The 23,958-nt window shown below is 40.2% G+C and overlaps 1 protein-coding gene across 1 annotated transcript; it reads left to right on the top strand.

The window, feature by feature from the left end:
• Nucleotides 1-90: 90 nt before the first annotated feature.
• Nucleotides 91-23,958, top strand: MLC1 (megalencephalic leukoencephalopathy with subcortical cysts 1). The gene is made up of 11 exons (XM_015417888.1): nucleotides 91-270; nucleotides 5,869-5,958; nucleotides 8,311-8,364; nucleotides 9,104-9,205; nucleotides 14,308-14,409; nucleotides 16,398-16,469; nucleotides 16,562-16,678; nucleotides 17,786-17,842; nucleotides 19,613-19,735; nucleotides 22,877-23,044; nucleotides 23,687-23,958. Exons 1-11 carry the CDS (start codon nucleotides 91-93, stop codon nucleotides 23,759-23,761), a joined length of 1,140 nt encoding a protein of 379 aa, XP_015273374.1. The 3' UTR covers nucleotides 23,762-23,958.

The following is a 23,958-nucleotide window of genomic DNA, read 5'->3' on the forward strand; positions in this document are numbered from 1 at the left end:
GAATTGGTTTTCTAGGAAAAGAGAGTAACATTTAGTGGTGACCCCCTCACATCCACCCAAATTAAATAACTATTTTCTCTTTAAAGTATTATGACCAAGGAAGAAGCTTATAGGGAAGAATTTAGTTATGACAGGATGCCAACATTGGAACGTGGAAAACAAGAAAATGGAAATTATGTTTCAGATATGAAATCTAGTGATCTTCAACTATCAAAGCGATTTCACCCTTGTTTCAGTTATAGAACTTGGATCTATTCGTTACTGATGGGAGTAAGTACTGTATGTTATTCCGATTCACTCAGGACTGAACAGTTACAGCTGTGTAAGATAGCATATAAAATTATCTTTTTACATCATTACCCATTTTACTAAACAATTTGGAGTTAAAGGACACTTAATATAACTGGCACTTTATTTTTAATACTATTGAATTTTTAAAATTAATCCTGAAACCTCCTAAGTGTAAATTGTAGATCCTGCAAACTGCCATGAATTCTGTGCCATGCTGTCTTCTCTCTAGTTAGTGAAGAGAAAAAAATAACTATAGCATACAATCATTACAATCATATACTGTCACATGAACAATAGTTACCCCTTTCTGTGGGCTTGTTTGTTTTGTGAGTCCTTTGACAATTGGAACTCTTTATGGTGCAAAATATTTATGTTGGACAATTCTGAACATTATGCAGAAGAAATTCCCAAGTGGTTCTTGTATTAGATGGGAGGGGGGGAGGGAGATTAATTGCTTTTGGTAAAGTGAAGTAAGATGAAAACCTTATTAATTTATTAATTAAGATTTTTAGCCAGCCTGAAGGATAAGGGCAATTAATAATAATAATAACACCAATCAGTAATACATAAGGTTATTGTTCTCAGAAGTATCCCCAAGCCGTTCCAATTCAGCTCACAAAGTCCATCCCAAACAGGTAAGTCTTACTATGCTTTCCTGGCTGTATGGCAGTAATTGTTGTATGATTTCAGTATGATCTGTTTCTGTTTCTGGGGACTGTGATATGGCTAATGAGGATGAAGAGCATGAGCTCTTGCAGTTCCTTTGAAAAATTCTGCCACATGTCAAATATAGCCATCATAATTTAAAGAAAATCATGTACCTGCTTATTAGGAGGTGGTCTGGTCATTGCAGTTCTTATTACACTGGGACCATTTATGAAGTTCTTGGTAGTTGTAACAGTCACTGAGGCTCTTGGAGTCTTTCATTGAACTAGTAGCTGAAATGTTCTTTGGAACACAAAACTGCATAATCACAAGGTGCAGACAAGCTGTCTGCCTTTTGTGAGATGTTTTAAATGTTTTTTCAGCATGCCTGCCAAAGTAAGACTTACTTCTTTAGTTAGCTTTAATTTAGTACTCTAGTGAGGTTTTCTTTTCTTATGCTGTGTCACAACTGATAAATCGTTGTTGCTGAATTCTTGCTGTCAATGGAGGAAATATTTTGTGACATTTTTAGAAAGAAAAGAAATTCTGACGAAAGTAATGTATTGAAAATAGCTTAAGAAATAAGGGTAAGACTAATTAGTTTTATGAAATACAAATCCACTGCAGTCTATCAGGTTATCTTTGATAAGGAGAGATTGATCCAAGCTACACTGTGCAGACTCTGTCACTGCCATCCTAAGCAGATTTAAACCCTTCCCAAGTCCAGTTGAAATCAGTGGGCTTAGAAGAACGTAGCTCTTTTTAGAATTGCACTGTATACCACTGAGATTCTCAAATGCTAATATAATTTGTATACTTGGAAACAAACTATGACCTTTGCACTAAAGAAGAGTGATGGCAAGCAGAGAAAGAATTGAGGACAGAAAAATATCATGCAACCAGAGGCAGGGAGAGAGTTTCAAGGGAGGCCACTTTGTTGTGGAGATAGTACTTATCTGGACCTCTCAGTAGAAGGCGCCTGTCCAAAACCTGTTCAAGTATGACCTAAAGCAATATGTGAAAGAAAAAGGCTTATATTCAGGGATTCCTTATTTTGAAGAGAGGAAGAACTGCACTTTTGTGTAACACAAGAAACTTCAGAGGCAACTCAGGGAACAAGGTGATTAATTTTTTCCCCTGTTCCATGCTTCTCCATATCAAAACACCGAAACATTTTGCAGCATTATATAAGGACCTTTGCCCCGCATTCTCCATTGAGATTCCTTTAGAAGGGACTCCCGCATGGCCCCGTTACAGCTGAAGAAGTCACGTCTCTGATAAATCAATTAAAAAGGGGGAAGGCCCCAGGAAGTGATTTTATCCCAGCTGGATTATTAAAAGCAAATACAGATTGGTGGGCACCAATTTTGGCTAATCTTTTTACCTATATAGATTAAACTGCCCAAATATAAAAGACTGGGGTTTGGCAATCATTGTACCCATATTTAAGAAAAGCAATACAGCCAATCCAAATAATTATAGACCAATTAGTCTCCTAAATATCATATGTGAATTGTACACTAAACATCTATGTATGAAACTGAGTAGCTGGCTAGATCAAGAGAATTACTTGGAAATTGAGCAAGGTCGTTCACCCAAGGTCGTTCAACTCTGGACCATTGCCTCATTTTAGATTATTTCATCCAAAAGTATGTTAGAACAGCTAAGGGTTCTTTATTTGTTGCATTTGTAGAACTTAAGGCAGCTTTTGATACTGTTTCATGAGGGAGACTCTGGGCAAAACTAGAAAGTTCAACCATAGATAAAAGGCTGTTACGCTTGATAATTAAATTACACGAGAATACTCAATTACAAATCAGGTATAACTATGAGGGTAAGCTATCCAAATGCATTCCCTCACAAAAAGGAGTTAGACAAGGCTGCCTGCTCGCCCCTCTTCTATTTAATATATACGTAAATTCTTTAATCCAGTGCTTACAAGGGATAGATGTACATGCCCATAAATGTATGGGAGGGAAAAGTGTACCAATACTTATGTATGCCGATGATGCCATTCTTACTTCACAAACAAAAATTGGTTTAAAACGTGCTCTGAATACATTTAGCAGTCAATGTGATAATTAATTGTTAGTTATTAATTACTCAAAAACCAAAATAATACAATAGAGCATACAGTAAATGCAATTGGAAAATCAATGGTCAGAATATTGAGCAAGTAAAATCTTTTAAATACCTGGGGTTAACTTTCTCACATAATGGCAGTCAATCAGCCCACATTACATCTACAATTAATATAGCAGAGAGAAGTGTCAATGCTATTATTAGATTCTTCAGAAATGAGGGCCTAGGTTTAGTACCGGCAGCTCTAAAGCTCTTTTCTGCCAAAGTGTTGACCCAACTTACCTATGGGATGCAAATGATTTTAAATAACAAGAGTAATTACAAGACATCAGAGAGAGTACAATCTAAATTTCTCAGAGCACTGTTTAATGTACCAAAAAGTACCACTAATGTGGTTCTAAGACAGGAGGCTGGTGTACCAAGAGTGCAACTGAAAATCTGGACAATTTCGATCTATTATTGGTTGAGAATCCATCTGAAGCCTACAGGATTGACCCCCCTCTGCTTCTAGCTTCTACCCCATATCCAGACTGGTCCGCCAGAATAATAGATAAGCTAGGTATGATTGGGTTATGTCCAGCAAATCTTCTGGAAATGGGTCTGAGTAAAGCAAAATCTTTAGTTTAGCAGCGCTTGGTTGATATTGAGGTTCAAACTGATGAAGCGGTTTTACCCAAGATGTACAGTAACCTAAAATCTTGGCCTGGATTTGCAGCAGCACTGTATCTAACAATACATATAAAAGTATTGATGGGCTTTCTCTAGAGCGCGTTTTGATGCCTTCCCCTCTAATTTACTGCAAGGAAGGTATCTCCGTTGGCCTATACATCAAAGATGTTGTCTATGTGCAGATAAAGAAGTTGAAACAATCACACACGTTCTTTTACATTGTAAACTCTATTTCAGAGAGAGATACCAGCTAATTTTGTCCTTTACTTGCCCAATTTAAACCCTTGGACAACTATTTGAAATTTGCAGATAATGTGCTGCTGAAATATTTGTTGGAAGATACCAAGAAGGCAGTAACTTTGGTAGTAGCAAAATATTGCTTTTTAGTAATAAACAAGCGAAAGATTTTAACAAAAAGCACAGACTGAAGAGAATTTTAGACAAGACTTAGAATTAAGGGAATAGAATTACAATTTTAATAGGGGTCTGTGGCTGGTACTATGATGGTATTATTGTCTGTGAGTGTTGGTGATCGTACGTGTTTATTATTGTATTGTTTTACTGCACTGCTGGTCAATTGGCCATAACAATAAATTTGATTTGATTTGATATCAAAACACCTTCCAGAACATTTTCCTCCCCATTAAAAGCCTACTGTGGAGGGATGAAAGCCAACAACTACTTAGGGAAAAGGCCCCCTTCCTGTCACTGCTTTTCCAAGCCACCCCGCATGCTTCTTTTTCCTAGGGGAAAAAACCAGCAGAGCACATTTTTGTGTAAGGCGTATTAAGTTCTTTAAAAATTGATATATTTTATATATTTAATTTATTGATTAGTGATCTGCAAGGTAGCTAACAAAAATCCATTAAAATATGTCTTCTGCTACAAAATATACAGTATCATAACAAATAACAAATAAATAAAATAAAATCACTGCACAAACCAAAAAAATGCCATGTCAACAAAACCAATCAAGTCAGCAGGCTAAACTAATTCAGTAGGATGGTTAACAGTGCAATTAATGATAATGTAGTTTCCAAATAAATTTCTCCATGTTTGTGTACCTGAGTTGTCAGGAGAATATTTGAAATAAATAAACAAATAACAAATACAGGATCCCATGGGGAGGGATGTCACTTTTTGTGTGTGAATCCTCAACCAACCTTGGTTCAAATGTAACCATCATTTCCAAACCATATTTTGAACAAACCATGATACATTGAACGAAGAATAAAAATAATTGTGCCATAGTGTAAGGGTGGATGCCAAACTGTAACCTCAAACAGCAGTTTGAAGCTGGCTGATAAACCAGAATTTAGACAAACAGCAGTATTGTTATGTCCAAATCATTAAACATATGGTTTGAGGCAGTGCTCTTCCTTTTTGGTATAGCATCTCAGGATTGTAGTGGGAGATGGTCAGCAGGTAAGGAGCACAATCATAGTTTGTTTACACAAATTATGGTTTGTCATGTCCCATTTAGGACATAACCCATAGTGTGGAAGACAAAATATGGATAGCATTAGCCATATTTCTTATTAGGTATCAATATTGATTGCCTCAGATCAGCAATAATTCCAAGCCATAGGTTAGTGTTGTGTGAATGATCATTATGTCATATGCTCCCCTCCCCACTTCCTGCACTCTCTCGTGTTCCGGAATTCCCTCCCTGACTTCCTGGCTTGCAGCAAGCAATAGTTGGCCTTGCATCCAAACCAGGCAACCTGTGATTTCCACAAGGCGTTCTTTATCACTTCCAGTTCTAATTTCAGGAAACTATGTTATATTTTGGATTTAACAGCAAAATCTGCTTTGCTGCAGAATAGAAAGGAAGTGAGGAAACAGGAGCATTAAAGAAAAGAGGGGAATGTCAGACCTCAGTCATGTTCGCAGTCATGGTTTGACGTTATGTCTTAGACCCCAAACCTTTTAATTGATATTTTTATTTCCGTAGTTAAGCATGAGTAGTTTCCAAGTTATTATTTTTATACTGTTTCCAAGTCATTGCATAATAGTTCTAGAACTTGCAAGTAACAAAACATGTTCATCTGATCTTTAAATCTTTTGATGATTGATTTCAATATCACTAGTATGAAGAAATTATTATTAAAGGTTGCAGTGTGTTTTACTTAAAGAGGAACTAACTTTAGTACTAATTTATGTCAAATTGTTGCATTTCAGACTTGCATTCTTGTTACCTCTGGATTTTCACTTTATTTGGGAAATGTTTTTCCTTCTGAAATGGATTACTTGCGCTGTGCAGCAGGTTCAGTAAGCATACCTTTTTGTTGTTGTTGCTTTGGCTGTCTGAAAGTTCCAATGAAATAACAATATATCTATTTCTCAAGATCGCCCCAGCTTTGGATATTTAAATTCAGATATCTGAGCCATGAACAGACAGGGTTTTTACAAACCTGAGAAAAGCCCCAGGTTTGCAGAAAAAGATTGAAATCTGAAAAACAACAGCATTGGGGAGCTACCCCCCCAATAGTAGATGTAGTATCTGTATCTTTAAGAAATGAATGGCCTCTGAGACCTTAGGGCCACTGTCGGGGTTGCCAGGTAAGCACAAAAATATTGCCAGTCTTCACATTTTGATTTCTTTAAGTAAAAGACAGGGGTCAAGGCTATTTTGACCTCCTGTCCCACCCCTGCCCCACCCCCTCCTGCCATGAAGGTAGGGATACCAGCGCTGGTTTGGAAAATACCTGGAGATTTTGTGGGTGGAGACTGAGGAGGGCAGGGTTTGGGAAGAGGAGGGACTTCAATAGAGCATAATGCCATAAAGTCCGCTTTCCAAAGTGGCAATGTGCTCCCCACATGCCATTGTCTTCCTGATCCCAATAGGAGTCCTTTGTGCTTGAGAACTGAATTTCCAGTGGGAGCCTGCAGCTGACTCTGACTAAACGTCTCCATGGCAAACTATTAGGTCCTTAAGTAGGATTGCTAACCCCCAGGTGGTGGCTGGAGATCTCCTGCTATTACAAGTGATCTCCAGGCGATAGGGACCAGTTCACCTGGAGAAAATGGCCACTTTGGAAGGTGGCCTCTATGGCATTATACCCCATCAAAGCCCACCCCAACCCTGCCCTCCTCAGGCTCTACCCCCCATAGGGTTGCCAGGTCCCTACCTTCTGCTGGTGGGGACTCCTGGCTCCTCTTTGGGATGTTTCGGTGCATGCCCATAGCGCAGGCATGCCATGATGACATCACCCAAAAGTGATATCATCATGCTAGGCACATTGCTGGGGGGACACTCTAGCATTTGGCCAGAAACTCTATTGGCCAGAAACACCTGGAGGTGATGTCATCACGCCGGGCATGTTGGCACGATCCTGGGACTTTGGGGGTGGGGTTCCCCTGCCAGCCAAATTTGGGCTGGCAGATCAGGGGCCCTAAAAGCAGGCAAATCCTTGCCCCCCCCGGGGGAATGATAAGCCTAACCCCCCAAATCTCCAAATATTTCCCAACCTGGAGCTGGCAATCCTATCCTTAAGAGACAATACTTTGGATTTTTTTCCTGTGCTCTCCAAATTTTCCAGTTTTTCCACTGGAAAAATGAGAGGATGCCTTGGAAAAAATGAGGGGAAAAACACTGTCCCCCCAAATTTCCTGAGTTTTGTTCTCTGTTTTCACATTTCTTTTTTTTTTTAATGTATTTATTGGATTTTCTGTACAGTATCATTACACCGCTTAACAATCTCCAACATAATAATATTAGACAAGACATACGTCTCAAGCATCTGGTTTAAATTTGATGTTAAACAGTGCTATTACGCTGTTTTCACATTTCTTGTTGTGATTAACTCCCATTGTAAGCTGTGGGAAACTGAAACTGAAAGGATAGGCCACAAAAGGAGTTTAAGAACATAAGAACATAAGAAAAGCCAATGTTGGATCAGGCCAATGGCCCATCTAGTCCAACACTGTCACACAGTGGCCAAAAATACCAGGTGCCATCAGGAGGTCCAGCAGTGGGGCCAGGACACTAGAAGCACTCCCACTGTTGCCCCGCCCCCAAGCGCCAAGAATACAGAGCATTACTTGCCCCAGAGTGAGAGTTCTTATCTATACCTTGTGGTTAATAGCCACTGATGGACTTCTGCTCCATATGCTTATCTAATTCCCTCTTGAAGCTGTCCATGCTTGTAGCCGCCGCCACCTCCTGTGGCAATGAATTCCATGTGTTAATCACTCTTTGGGTGAAGAAGTACTTTTATCTGTTCTAACCCGACTGCTCAGTAATTTCATTGAGTGCCCAATGAAATGGAGAAAAGTACTGTGTTTGTGTCATGATGGCTCTTCTATTGAAAGAAAGAAAGAAAAAGATAATGGGAAGATTCCAAGGCACAATTGAGCCCTCATGCACACCTAAAGTAGCTCTTTGGATCTTATGCCTTAAGTTAATAGCCAAATACACCATCAAACCCCACTGTGAATGTTTAGGCTGAAATATATTGGCCCAAATCTACCCAGTCAGACTTCAGATATGGAAATTTAGTACAGGTTCAAATTGAATACTGCCTATTTCATCATAACTGCCATATTCATAGGGAATATTTATCTATACTGAGCTTCTGGTTTTATTTATAAGTTTTCCTCTTGATTTTCATTTTTTCCCAGTGCATTCCTGCAGCAGCTGTAAGTTTTGCTATAGCCAGAAACAAAGTTAACATGGTAAGTGCTTTACAGTGCAATGCTAACAACATTTTCCCGGGAATAAGTCGCATTGAGTAGAATTCTGAGCAGCTCTATTTAGGAAGCTCTGTTGGGGAGGTGCTGTGGCTCAGTGGTAAGAATTTGCTTGGCATGCAGAAGGTCCCAAATTCAATCCCTGGCATCTCCAGCTAAAAGGATCAGGTAGTAGGTGACATGAAAGACCTCCACCTGAAATGCTGGAAAGCTGCTTGCTAGTCTGAGTAGGTAATATTGACCTCGATGGCCCAATTGTCTGAAATGGTCTGATTCAGTATAAATGTAAAGAAAACAGTCGTAAGAGTCTGACCCACAGATCAAGCAGTCAACAAGACTTGCAAAGAAAACGCTTTCTGTATATTATGGTCAACAAGCACTACAACACAATTAACAAATTCCTTCAAATCATAAAAAATCCTATTGTGAAAGTACATCATCAAAGTCGACTCCAGATTATATAATAACGTTTCAAAACTGGATCTTCCTCAGGAAATATTAGAGTAGTACAAAAGCTCTCTTGCTCATAAAGTGCTTTACAAAAAATCAGGAAAGATAATACATTTAGATAGGACGCTGATCTCAATAAGTATTCAGGCTCAAATATGGTTTAGCATAATATACAGAAAGCGTTTTCTTTGCAAGTCTTGTTGACTGCTTGATCTGTGTTCATGTGTTAGTGGTGGATTTACTATTTACTACATTAAAAAAATTTATTTTACAGATACCCAATTTTCAGATGCTCTTTGTTTCTACATTTGCAATTACAACCACATGTTTAGTTTGGTTTGGATGCAAACTTGTCTTGAATCCAACAGCGATAAATGTGAGTTGCAAACAACAAAAAACTATGTTATATTTATAGTGCTGTCCTAAGCATAGTTACAGACTTCTAAAATGGTTTGACTTAAATGGATTTAAAAGGGTATAAGTCTGCTTGAGATTGCATTGCTATTCGGTATTTAGTTTACGTAGAGCCCATAAGCAAATTAATCAGATATTTCTTCAGGCATAGGTTAGTAATACAGCTGTTTGTGTTTGGATATGGTTAAATAAAGTCGTATTGTCTTCTAAATATATGAACATTATGGTTAGAATTGGATTTTTTTTCCTAAATAGAATGTTTTCTGTTCTTGGGCTGGTTCACATATACATATAAATCACTTGATTTCACAGTGCTAGATTACTCAGTAATGGACTGTTTGTAGATGAATGTAAGATATCACTGAAAACTATGGATTATGTGAAAAAGTGCTGTCTGTGGTACTTTATCTGTGATAGAGATCTGCCTGTGAATGAGCCAACTGATCCTGCAATCATGAAGTATGTGACCCAGCTCTTGATTCATGCTCTACTGAGGTATTGTGTGTGACCCAAAATATTCTAGCATCCTTTCACTACCTAAAAACATAGAATGAAATAATTTGGGCTAACTCTGTGTTTTGAATCTAAAGGGACTTTCTGGGGAAAATAGTTATCTGCATTTTAAAATGTTGATACTGTTTTGGACATTTCCCTTTTATGTTCCATATTTGTGTCAACTTTAATTCCATTTTCCACACTACAATATTCTTATTTCTCAGAGAACTATCATGTGCTTTGAAAAAAACCATTTCCTGTGCAATCCTAAATAGGGATGAGCATAAAGTGGCTCACGAACTAAAGTTCGTCACAACTTTTAGTTTCATCATGGTTCACAAAGTGATGTTTGCAAACTGAACCACCATAAACTTCCATGAATTTTGATGCAGTTCATGGCAGTTCATGAAGAGCAAAAAGCAGGGGGTTAAATGGCTCATGGACCAATACAAACCAGTTTGGTTTGTGAACTGGTATATCAGTTCGTGGTTCGAATCGAACCACAGAAATATTGTTTGTACACTTTCCTAATCCTAAAAAACCTTCCTGGGAGTAAGTCCCACTAAATAGAACTAATTAGGATTCAGAGTATACCTGCTTATATATTTATTTATTTTATTTAAGACATTTCTATGCTCTCTTTCCACCCAAGGGTCCCCATGGTGGTGAACATCAAAACATTAAAACATTTCAACATTAAAACATTTGACACATTAAAACAGCATTTGAAATAAAGTATATATAAAATAGTTAAACAATTCAATAAAATATATAAACACACATAATAACACAACCAGGGAGGATTGGAAAGGGTTGGAACACTTTTCCTATGAAGAAAGGTTAAAGTGCTTGGGGCTCTTTAGCTTGGAGAAACGACGGCTGAGGGGTGACATGATCGAGGTTTATAAGGTTATGCATGGGATAGAGCAGATAGAGAAAGAAGTACTTTTCTCCCTTTCTCACAATACAAGAACTCGTGGGCACTCCATGAAATTGCTGAGCAGTCGGGTTAGAACAGATAAAAGGAAGTACTTCTTCACCCAAAGAGTGAATAACACATGGAATTCACTGCCACAGGAGGTGGCAGCGGCTACAACCATGGACAGCTTCAAGAGAGAATTGGATAAACATATGGAGCAGAGGTCCATCAGTGGTTATTAGCCACAAGGTATAGATAGGAACTCTCAGTCTGGGGCAAGCGATGCATTGTATTCTTGGTGCTTGGGGGGGGGGGACAGTGGGAGTGCTTCTAGTGTCCTGGCCCCACTGCTGGACCTCCTGATGGCACCTGATATTTTTGGCCACTGTGTAACAGAGTGTTGGACTGAATGGGCCTTTGGCCTGATCCAACACTGACTTCTCTTATGTTCTTATGAGGAGGATCAACAACAGTTTGTGGAGAAATGTCAAACAAAACAAAAAAGTCTTCATGTCCTGGCAGAAGACAATGATAGAGGGAGACAGACAAATCTCCCTAGGGAGGGAATTCCAAAGTTTTGGTGCCATAATGGAAAAGGCCCTTTCTTGGGTTGTAACTGGTATAACCTCAGATGGTGGGGTACCTGAGGCAGGGCCTCCATAGATGACCAGAGTGGACAGGTAGGTTCATATGGGAGCAGGCAGTCCTTCAGGTATACTAGCCTCAAGTCATATAGGGCTTTAAAAGGCAAACCCAACTTTGAATTGGGTCCAGAAGCAATTTTGGAGCCAATGTAGATGGAACAAGACTAGAGTGATATGGTCCTTATGGAGCACTCTAGTCAACATTCTGGCTACACCATTCTGCACCAGCTGTACCTTCTAGACAGTCTTCAAGCCTCATGTACAATGCATTGCAGTAATCTAATCTAGATGCTACCAGTGAATGCACCACAGTCACAAGGTCTTTCCTTCACTGGAAGGGCTACAGCTAGCTCACAAGCCAAAGCCTGTGAAAAGCACCCCTGGCCACTGCTGCCACTTGTTTATCCGACAGGAGGCCCTTGTTCAGCAGCACCCGCAGGCTACAAACCTATTCCTTTATGAGGACTGTGACATCATCCAGAACAGGAGATATTCCAAGTTCTAGGTTAAACCTTCCCCTCATCAGTATCACCTCTGTGTTGTCAGGATTAAGTTTCAGTTTGTTAGTCTTCATCCATCCCAAAACTGACTCCAGGCACCTGTTTGTGGTTTTCACAACTTCCCTGGGATCTGCTGGAAGCGTGAGATAGAGCTGAGTGCTATCTTCATATAGGTGATAACTCAGCTCAGATCTTTGGATGACCTCTCCTAGCGACTTTACTTAGATGTTAAAAAGCATGAGGGACAAGATGGAACCTTGTGGGACCCTGTAGGCCTGAGGCCAAGGGGTGGAGGAACAATCTCCCAGCACCACACTTTCGAGGTAGGACTGAAACTACCACAGGACAGTGCCTCCCAATCCCAACCCCAAAAGGTAGTCCAGGATACCTTGATTGGTGGCATCAAAAACCACTGGATGCAGTCTGCTCCCCCCCCAGCAGACTTAAATTTAGGATTGCAAATACTCAAGGAATTCCAAATAAATTTGCTGTAAATCCCCCTTTCCCCCCAAGAAAATTGCTTATAAAATAAAAATCTAGGTGATCTGCAATGATTCAAGTGTTATATTGGCCACATAATATCCACTAAAATAAAGGAAAATTGAACTATTTTTCTGTCACATAGGAGTTTATTTATATGAAATGGTTTCCCATCCAGTTCGCTGTTAATGGCATAGTACAATCCCCTATGTTTGAGAGGTAATGAATTCGTTAAAATTAGCTCAGGTGGCTAGGTTCTGCACCCAGGTTTACAAGGAATGCAAAAAGCGAGGCAAATAGGACATACCTCTACCTTTTAATAAAAAATTTAAAAGTGTCTTTTTAAATGGTTAAAAATGTTCAAAAGATAGTTCTATTCCTTTCTTTTATAATTTTGTATAACCCTTAAACTTTATGTTATTACTAGGAAAAAGGCCCGTTGTGGAAATAAATACAACGGCCTCTAGAAAGAGGCTCTGGGTGGGTGCCCCGGCCTTGGACACTCAGTGTCAATTTGCTGTGGCGACCTCAGCAGGGTATAATGACACTGAGTCCACCATTTTCTCCAGAGGAACTGATCTCTGCTACCTAAAGAACAGTTGTAATTTTGAGTGATCTCCAGCCCTCACCTGGAGATTGGCAACGATGGTTCCCCAGAAGGGAATAGTTGGTTTGGAGGGTGGAGTCTATGGATTTGTACTTGTCCGAGGTCCCATGCCTCCTGAAACCTCACCCTCTCCAGGCTCCATCCCTCACATCTCCAGGAATTTCCCACCTGGAGTTGGCAACCCTATCTCCTTCCCAGCCAATCATCAACCTACCTTTATTTTCCCCTCACTCTTCAGCTTTCCACCCCCCACACACCTGCAGCCTCTCCCGTGCTTTGAAGCCCTGACTGCTACATCACATTGGCTGTCATACAGGGGCCACCTCAGCAGCATATAAGGATACAAAGCCCTCCATTTTCTCCAGGGGAACTGATCTCTGCCATCTGGAAAGCAGTTGTAATTCTGAGTGATCTCCAGCCCTCACCTGGAGATTGGACACATTTTACCTCAAAACAGCAAACTGTTTAGAATGTTAGAGGCAAAAGCCAATCAAGTCACATATGCCAACAACCTCTGTGTTCTGAGGCAGAGGCCAATGAGGCTGCATATGCAAATAACCTCTGTGTTCTGACTAGCTATGGGGGGGAGAGTTGCCAAGTTAATCTTCGCCGGGAGCGGGGGGCTCCCGGCTGGTGTCCTGTGCGTGCGCGAGCGAAGCGCGCACGTGCCGCATGCACATCACCCGGAAGTGACGGAAGGACGCCAGGCATTCTGGGGGCGGGGCCATGGCCATACAAGGGAAAACCATAGAGTTTTCCCTTGTATAGCCGTGGCCCTGCCCCCAGCATGCCCAGCGTGTCCACGTCACTTCCTGGTGACGCACACGCCGGGGTGGGGTTTCCCCCGGGGCCCGATTCTGCGGCAGCGGAAATCGGGCCTCCAAAGCGGGGGTTTCCCCGCCCCCTGCCCCCACTTGGCAGCCCTACTGTGTTCTGACTGGCTATGGTGGGGAGAGGAACAGCAAAATGTTTAGAATGTTGGAGGCAGGACTCAGGCAAAGCAGCCAGTGGATAGGGAAACCCTCTGAATGAGAGCGAACTGATTTTGGAGCGTGTGTAATGTTCTAGAGAAGTGCCACCACCATTCGGCTTTTATTTATAAGGGAGATGAGCTTTTTCTGGTTCTTAAGAGGCTACTGCTAGGAATTTCCTTTACATTGTATTTCAAATTGATTAAATTGTACTGGTCGAGGACTGTAATAATAAACTGACTGACATTAAAATTAGCTAAACTGTATCGGAAGCCTCTACAAACAAATGACTCAATTCAATTTTAACAGTTACAGTAACACAAATGTAATGTTTGAATTGGGCCTGATTCTTAACCCTATACAGGGCTAAACTTGGGACTATATCATGTATAATTTTGTAAGTATACAGATTCAATATGTTAACCTATTGATTGGATTTTATGCACAGATAAACTTCAACTTGATTCTCCTAATTCTACTGGAAATTTTCATGGCAACTACTCTAATAATTTCAGCTAGATCTAATGAAGAGTGTTGCGGGAGGAACAAAGTAAGTTTTCCCTTTAATGTCTGAAAAAAATAATCTGATTCCTTTTCTAGTGTTATTAAATGATTTCCACAAAAAAACTGGACAAACTTGATAAAAAATATTAATCCTCTCTGTCTCTGCCTCCTCTCTCTAAATATGCACATAAATGATAAAAAAGAAAAATGCCCATTAATAGAGGCTTAATGTGTGGCAATGAGCCACTGAAGCTTTTAATGGCATAGAGGTAAACAAAATCATATCAAGCCTCTATTAGAGGGGCAAGACAGTTTTCTCCAGGTAGTTCACAACCCTAGGAACTACGCAGTCCTAATCTGGCATACTAATCACTATTATACCCAATTTAATGCATACAAATATATAGAGGGATTTCTGGGTTTTAAATGGCTGCGCAGCAGAAATCCAGAAATTCTAAAAGTCAAGATAAAAGTTCCTTACTTTAATATATTTGTTGTAAATATGTTAGATTCATGTATCTAGGTAAGGTGCATAATTGCCTGTTAACTGCACTGACAGATGTATGAAACTGTTACTTCTAACTTGTTTCAGTGCCAAAAGATCCACAAGAAAACCAGGACCTTAAAATAAACTTACTAATGTAACAAAAGTTTGCTTGTAATTTTGCAGAATAGTAACGTGACCAATTCAAAGCTTACGTAAGTGGTCAGAGGTTTGTAATCTAGAAGATAGTTCAGGCAAGCAAAGCCTGAAAATATAACATATTTTGGCCCCGGTCACACGGGCCAGATAACGTGGGAGAGGAGGCGTGGCTCTTTGCACCGGCACAATTAGACCCGCCAGAACACGATCAGATATGACGGCAGCACACCGCGGTTTCGTCCGTCACCGCGTGCGCATCAAGGAGGACAGATGGGGGAAAGTGACGCGGCAGCGCAATCACACGGAACGATTCCGTCGGCTGCCTGTGGCAAACCATTTGCTAGTACATTTGTTGAGATACTTTTTAACCACGCAGCTTCAGTGGCACGCCACAGGTGCGCTACGCTTGCCAGATGTTGCGGTGTGATTGCACCCTGAAAATCCACCTAGCATTCATGGCTCTCCTGTGGCAAATTCGGCATGTGAAGGGGGCCTTTGTTCCCAGTTACCACTTCTATTGACATGAGAATGGAAAAAAATAATTGATATGATTTAACTAAACCCACTTTTATCATCCCCTTCCTGTTGTTTATGTGCAGTTGTGGTCTTTTAGGATTAGTGGCACTTCAGCAAAATGTAGAGCTGGCATACATTAGGAGTGAAGAAGAGGGAGAGGGAGAGAAACCTATCTTTTACTTTTTTATGAGAAATTAAATTTTATTCTTAAGACAGACTGACATTTGTGTTAGTGCTGCATGCAAAGGAATAGGAGCAGGGGTCATTTCCTGCAGGAGCGGAGCTCCGGCAGTAAAGAGCCCAGGGGCGGGCACATGCAACAAGCCACACCCCCTGCTCCCAGCAGCCCCAGGCCACGAGGAGCAAGAAGCAGCCAGGTAAGTTACAGACCCCTCCCCCGCCAGCAATCCAAAACAGTCCAGTGGCACCTTTAAGGCCAAGGTTTATTCAGGTACAAGCTCTCCCTCCTCTGTGAGGGCAGATCTGCGCGTCCCCCCCCCATAGCTAGCAATCCAAAAGAGTCCAGTGGAGCCTGAGCGGTGGGTGTTGCCTTCTGACACATTTCCAGTGATGTCAGGGGGTGTGGCATATGCAGATAAGTTATGCTAATGAGCTCCTGCACCTCTTTTTCTATGAAATGACCCCTGAATAGGAGTCAAGGGAGATAAGATCTTTCTCCCATAGCACATACACAGGTAGTGTTCTCTGAGTATTATATGTTCAATCTCTGTTTCTTTGTCTGAAAGTAAATACAAATTAATAACAGTCACCAAAAGTTTGTAGCTCTTTAACATTTGGTTAATGCTTAGAGCGTGAGTGCTGCTACATGGTGAATGGTTTGCTTGCACTGGTTATGGTTTCCTTTTTCCTTTTAGATGACTGTATATGACAGCACTGGAACATTGAATAATGTCAGCTTTCCTACACGGATCTTGAAATCTTATTCAGTAAGAAGCATTCATTTTCTTACCCATATAAATTGCCAATGAAACAATGATATGCAAATAATATTTTTGTTTCTTTCTTTTTGCACTTTTAGGTCATTGAAGTGATAATTGGCATTTCTGCTGTGTTTGGTGGAATAATTGCTTTGAATATGGATGTGCTGGTCTCGGGTCCATATCTTTCAGTTACTTTCTTTTGGATCTTGGTGGCTGTAGGTGTTATACCATTATATCTAACTTTTCATAAAACAGTTTGCTCATTTTTATTTAGAACCATTGTCCTATGTATATGCATTAGGTAATAAGGACTGGATAGGTAAAGGTAAAGGTTCCCTTGCTCGAAAGCCAGTCGAATCCGACTCTAGGGTTGCGGTGCTCATCTCCGTTTCAAAGCCGAAGAGCCAGCGCTGTCCGAAGATGTTTCCGTGGTCTTGTGGCCGGCATGACTAAACACCAAGGTGCACGGAACGCTGTTACCTTCCCACCGAAGTGGTACCTATTTATCTACTTGCAATTTCTTGCTTTCGAACTGCTAGGTTGGCAGGAGCTGGAACTAGAGACGGGAGCTCACTCCGTCATGTGGCACCTGGGTCTCGAACTGCTGAACTACTTACCTTCCACAGCCTGCAGTTCAGCGTCTTAACCACTTGAGCCACCGCAGCTCCCTAAGGACCGGATACTCCAGTTTTATTTTTTGTTAAACCTCCATATTGGAAATTGTGAGACATGAGAAAGTAGTGGGTTGAATCCAGACTAAACTTTCCATTATTGGAATGAACTGTCCTCCTTCCCCACTTCCCCTGCAGCTCAGTGATCTCCACTAAAAGTTGGTCCTGGGGGAGAAGGGACCATGAAGAAGACGACAAGGGGTGTCTGAAGCAAAAGGGGAAAATCAGTGGAAATTGCCTATTTAGTCTGGATCCTACCCATTGTGTCCTAATTTACAGGAATCTTCTGTAAAAGGAAACCGATCCTTTGTAGTTAGATTCAGTTTCCACATTATTCTGTTGTATTCCAATTCTGGATACAGAAAAGTTTGTGCTCTCTAACAGGAATGAAAGACTGTGAATCAGGGACAGGGACAATTAATTTAAGAGCTTACAAATAAAGCTTTAGTAACTCCTCATTAAATCAGTTACTTGAATAATGTATGGATAGCATGTTGTGTATAATTCCACTTCACAGAAAAAGGGAAAGTGAAGCTTGAAAGCTCAATTGGTGTTATCAGTATGTTTTCTAATATTCATTGCTCTATGAAATGCAGGTGTGTCTGTGGTTCTGAGTCCTGTATTGATCTTAAACTTTGATTTCCCTTTAAGTGTTTTCCCAGTGCCATTGCAAGTCACGTGACTGCTGAATATCCAAGTAAATGTTTGGTAAGTATGTTACTAAAGTAGTCAATGGATGAATATTGCCATAAACGTTTTTGCTGTTGCAGTGAAAGTAGGTACATAATTTTGTTCTTTATGAAAGTAGAATAGGCACTGGACTTTATGGTTGTATCTCAGACTCTCTTCCTTCAAGCCTGAGACAAATCAGTTTTTCACAGAGTTAAAGGTGGTGTGATACAGTGTGCAGTGTACACATTGATCCTACAAGATGGCACTCGGATAAAGGCCTCTGTCTGATACCCTCCATTTTTACTTCTCAGATTGGTTTGTGCTATTATCTCAAATCTCTCGGTATAGTACATTTTTGTCCCACTAATACTCCATGGAGCTCAGAGCAGTGGACATAGTTTTCCCTTCCCTATTTTTTCCTCAAAAAACACAATAAAATACGTTAGACCGAGTGAGTGTGATTGACCCAAATTCACCTAGTGAACTTTATGGCAGACTGGGGTTATGACCCTGGGTCTCCCAAAATCTAGTCTGATATTCTAACCACTGACACTTCACTGGTTCTGAATTGACTCTAGTGGCTGATGGTACTGCACTTTGATCCCCTCACTTCCATTCAAAATTCTGCTGTCCCCTGCAGTGGCCATAAGAATTATTAGGATAAATCCTTCTAGCAGCTTTCGTTCACATACAGTATCCACTGCCACTCACCGGTTTAGAGAGATCCTCTTGGAGCTCCTCAACATCCTCTTTGATTTTCACCACCCTGAACAATTTAATGTTATCTGCAGTCTTGGCATTTATTTATTTATTTGCTCTCCTCTTGGCTCAGAACAAGCTGCAACCAGTTGTTCAATTACTGTCTGAGGGCCTGCTGCAGATAGCTCTTCGTCTGTGGAATCTGTGCTGTCACTGAACACAGACTGACTTATGACACCTTCCTTACCTCACATGGCTGGGTAACGCCCCCCTCTTGCTCCATGCAAGGCTCAGGAGGCAGCTCCCTTGCCTTAAGCAGGCCATCTGCAGGCCTTCTGTCACTTGGCTGTCCCAGCCCAGGTAGGGGGAAGGCCATTGGCCCACAAGGAGACGTCCTAGTGCCTATAGTGGCTAAGCCTCCCCGGTTATGTATTCCTGCAAAGAGATAGGCCAGGTCATCTCCAAAGTGCCTTTTGTCTCTAACATGCTATGACTCTTTGACCTTCTTGTTAACACTTTCAAATAACTCCTAAAAGTTAGGAAGGTAGAACTTCCTTTTGCTGAACCAGTCTGATTCATAGTTAGTATGCTGTGTTTTTCTATATGCTTAATAATTCATTTATAATAGTTTCTATTATTTTACCACAGCACATATTAGACTAACCTTTTTTTTAAAAAAATCAGTGTTATGATTGCTGTTTGCCCAACTTCTGTATGAAAAAGAGGCTGATTTTAGTGATACTATTATTGTTAGAAGATCAGCAATTTCTCCATATGAGAAATTGCTGATCTTCTAACAATAATTTTATAAGACCTGTGAGCCATCGAGTCATAATGACTTCTTAGTTTTCGTCAATTAGTCCTAGAACTGTATCTCTTGTATTTGAATCAACTCTTCAGAACTTCACTCACAACAGCTGTGCCTAAACAGTAATTTAGTTGATTACTATTTCATATTCTCTATTCTGTATTGGTTTTTTCTGTAAATAATGTATTGCATATTCCATTTACACAAATGTATGCAGATACTCAATGATGTACAAATTCTTAAACTTTTTTTCAACAGATTAATATTTTTTTAAGGTCACAATTTTATCTTTAATGTAGGTAGAAGTCCTGATTGCCATAAGCAGTGTCACTTCTCCATTATTATTCACAGCTTCTGGATACTTGTCCTTCAGTATCATGAGGATTGTTGACATCTTTAAAAATTATCCACCAGCCGTTAAAGTATGTATTGGTTCTAAATTCTTATACGTAGCCAATTAATTACTTAATTTTTAATATACTTACTTAATTTTTAATTACTTAATTTTTAATATAAGAAATGCTAACTTTTATAAATGCCATCTCAGAGGTTTACTGATTGTTTTATGTTGATTTTAGAGTGGGTAAGATCACAAGTGTCTTGTGCAGAGATAGGAGAGCTTTGATACCTTGGCTTGAGAATTGCGAACTTGAAGCTAAAGGGACAACAGAACCAAATGAGGCAGCAGAGTCTGCATTTTTATTTGCACTGCCCAAAGCATTTGGCTGCAGTTCTACATTTTAAGCAAAACTCTATCATAGAATTTGATCAGAGCCCAAGGCTAGTGAATGGATGCCACTTGTGCAATTTCTAGTTCTTGGGATGCTTTGGTGATGATTGTCAGTTGGTTGCAATGTTTATGTTTCAGTGGTAAAATATTTGCTTTAAAATTTACATCTGGCGAAATATATCAGTTTGTTTCCGATAATAATTTCAGGTACACCAGCTGTCTCACTCAATGGACTGTGTTAACTAGATGCTAGTAGTTCTAATTACAGATGTCCAGAAAAGAATTCTCAGCCACTTTAAATATGAGATTTGAAAGAAGAGTATAATTGCTGTTCTCTTAAAGATACAATATCACTACTGTCTGGATTTATACCCTGTTCTAACTTTTGTATCATGTACATTCGTGTGAACTCATTTTGTTCATTATGACATGGGGAAAAGATGCACCACAGATTAGTTACTGTTCTTTAAGCGATATTTACCATTTTAGTCTGGTTTTTTTTCCAGGTATCCATAGTCAACAAATGGAATACAGCAGATTTGCCCTGTATTTTCCAACCTTTAGATATAGGCTACTATAAGGTTTTTCAAGCTTTTAAAATAACTAGTCAGTAAGAATTTGTGAGATACGTATTACAAGTGTGAAATTGTGAGAATTCACGGGGCAGGGGAAATCCAATTCTTCAGCTCAATAATTCTTTCTCCCTGTTCTGGCACTGCTCCCACCCTTGCCAGCTCCCACTTTTTGATCCCCAATCTTATCCCCAATTCCCCCCTTGTTGGTTCCAGCTCCCACTTTTCTCCTGCTCTTCTGGCCCCCATTTATTAACCCCCACACTGCCTTCAGTAACACTTTCCCTCCCTTCTACTCTGCTTGCTCTGTCTTCTTTAGTTCCTCCCTCATCTGCTTCCACTCCCTTCTTTGTCCTCTCACTAACTGCCACTTTGTCCCCTCTCCCTTCTTGCTGGCTCTCTGTTGTAGCTTTCCACACTCTCTTCTTTCCTGTCCTCCCTGAAGCTACTCCCCCTGAGGCAACCATGGTCACAACAACTGCAATGTCAGGTGCCATTCGGGGTCTCTGTGGGAAACCAAAATGTTAGCAGAAGGTTACTGTCCCCCCCCCCCCCAATCTCTGTGCATGGCTGTGGATTCTAAACTCCTTTTTTTGTTTCACAAAAACAGCTTTTCTGAAAACCTGTGGTTAATTTGTGTAAAAACTTGACTCACTCTGTGTAATCCGGCTTGAGTCCCAGTAAGAAAAGTAGACTATAAATAATGTAAATAAATAAATAAACAAACTCTGGCCAGCCTCATTGTACATTTTTTTTATTCACACAGAGGGCACCCTTAGCTGTTAGATATAAGTATGAAACCCAAAGTATAGCCCACAGGATTTACAATTGTACCTAATTTCTTGTTTTTAAAAAGTTTCTAGTACTGAAGAGGTGAAGTTTCCTGCCTTAGTTAACATCCTAAGAATTTTAGGTGGTGTCAAGAATCTTAATTATAAATTAGGAAACACTTTAAGATAAGGACTGTGGTTTTAGCTTCATTCTTCAATTTACTATAAAGTAAAATATATGCATATCAAATTAGCTTGTATTTTGAAGTTTGATTGTACTTGGCTTGGACACAATTCTGCAGGAAATGAATGTGGAGTTTGGAGTAAACATTTAATATGCTCAGAACAAGTAGAATTTCTAAGAATTGGTACATTTCCTAGAGGACGAGAAAACTTCATGTTTTGATTGCAAAAGTAATCAAAACATAAGGTTTTCTCGTCCTCTAGGAAATGTACCAATTCTTGGAAATTCCATTTGCAAAAGTTGACTTGACTTGATTGCAAAAGTAAACATGGAAATCAAGGCCATGTCTTCAGTATATAAAAGCTGAAAGACTATAATAACCACTTTGTAAATCAAGTTCTTGTAGCCAGAGCAATATTTTTTTTACCAGATTTATTTAAAAATTCAACATTTACATGTACATATTGCCAGAGCAATATCATAGTTTTTCAAGCAGTTCAGAACAGCCAACTGATGGCCTACGGACCTGGTCTGGCTCTGGGAAACTTTTATTTGATGCTGGGTGGTCCTACCAAAGATTAGTCCAGGCAGAAAGTTTGCCCATAATTCGACTTGTAAGAAGGGAAAAGAAAGTTTTCACACTGTACAAAACATGTACTCCACAGTTTTGTTGCTGAACTCCTGTCTAAATCTGTATTTTAGCATGTATGTGGGGGTGGTCTTATTAATTTGGGGACCCTGGGCAAAAGTCCAGAATCATTGCTACTCTTTCTGCTGGGCCAAGCAAGGGGTGGCCATTGCCCCACACAAGGCAGGAGGAATCCACCACCAGAACATGGCTGTCCAAACGTCGGACAGGGCAGGCATGAGCGGTGGCAGTGGGAGTCTACTCTTCTCCCCCCCCTTTGCAGGGGGGCATGAGTGGATGGGAGCCCCCTCAGCATTGGGCCCCGGGCAGCACCCTGGTTGCCCATTGGCTAAGGCCTCCCTTGCATGTATATAGTAATTAAGAGTACACATTTGCATGCTTCAACAAATATAGTAGATTACTAAGCCTGTTCTTCTAAATTGTGAGAAAATATACTTCCTGGTCCTGGAGCAGTGTCTGGAAAACAGAGGAGCTCCCGGGAACACAGGAGGTGGCCATGCCTAAGGAAGAAAAATGAATAATAAATGAATAGTATTTTATATTGGAAGTGTGGGCAAACTACAACAGGTGTCTCCAGGAGATGTGATCTGGTTGTGATATAAAAGATCATAATAACTGGCGTTCATAAAATCTATTCTGTATACGTATTGATTTTTAGCAGTCTTATGATGTTCTCCTGCTACTTCTAATGCTGATGCTGTTGATTCAAGCTTTCCTGACCACAGGCACTGTCATACAGTGTGTAAGCTTCAAGGCAAAAATGAAACTGCGTGATTCATTGTGGGCTGTGCCACAAATAAGTAACCAAGAGTATAAAACAACAGAGGTGAGCAATAATTATACTTAATAATTGCTTTTGTTAAGGAATTTTTCTGATAATTTAGGTCATTTTCTGATCATTTAAAGTGTAGAGGAATTAAAATCATATGCCCGTCTGCAAATTAAGCACTACTTTTGGCTTTCCCCCTAATTCTAGACTTTAATAAACATATATTAGTTTCTTACAAACTCAATTCATATTTTTAACTCCCTTGGCCACACAGGCCCTGATCAGGCTGGGCAACATCTCCCACAGGCCACACCAGTTCTGGGCGGGCCAATTGCTGCCTTTCCTGTGCAGCCCCTTTTTGCTGTTGGACTAGCTCGGCCCAGGTGGGGGTGAGAGGCCACTGGCCCACCTGGAGAAGTCCTGGTAGCTATCATAGCCAATCCACTCCAGTTTACATTGTGAGTGATTATCTATATCTATAAACAGGTATTTGGTTATTTTTATGGGGTGAAATGTGAAGTAGGAGTTTTAGTAAAAAAATGTAATTTAATGATAAAATAATCAGTCATGTTTAATATTGATATGTTGTGTCATGGTTAAGGAACACATTCTATCTTTATGATTCTATGTACTTTGCTAATCTATCTTCTATCATTTTCAATTATAGTATTTGAATATATATTTTTTAATTTGTTTAAGGTGTCCAATAATAGCATGAAGGATTTTGACAAAGAAAAGGCTTGGAAAGCCGTTGTTGTACAGATGGCCCAATGATCCAGATTTGGGAAGTGGAGTCAGGAAAGTTGTTGGATTTAGGCATGCTAATCTTTGCATTTACAAGCATCACAGTCACAAAGCCAATTATGTCACAGCAATCCCACTGATTACTTCATAATGAATTGAAGACTGCTGTGCCTAGTCAGAATGTTAGTACCAAGAAATAACACCTTACTTTAATCCCTTTTTGTGTG

The sequence above is a fragment of the Gekko japonicus genome, unplaced genomic scaffold, assembly GCF_001447785.1.
Source record: "Gekko japonicus isolate JY-2015 unplaced genomic scaffold, Gekko_japonicus_V1.1 scaffold528, whole genome shotgun sequence".
Classification (NCBI taxonomy): Eukaryota; Metazoa; Chordata; class Lepidosauria; order Squamata; family Gekkonidae; genus Gekko; species Gekko japonicus.

Excerpts from the sequence above, each read along its gene's own strand:
- MLC1 (XM_015417888.1), top strand. The coding sequence starts at position 91 with ATGACCAAGGAAGAAGCTTATAGGGAAGAATTTAGTTATGACAGGATG. Across the intron at positions 271-5,868 it reads TCTATTCGTTACTGATGGGA|ACTTGCATTCTTGTTACCTC; the intron begins GTAAGTACTGTA and ends GTTGCATTTCAG. Across the intron at positions 5,959-8,310 it reads TGCGCTGTGCAGCAGGTTCA|TGCATTCCTGCAGCAGCTGT; the intron begins GTAAGCATACCT and ends ATTTTTTCCCAG.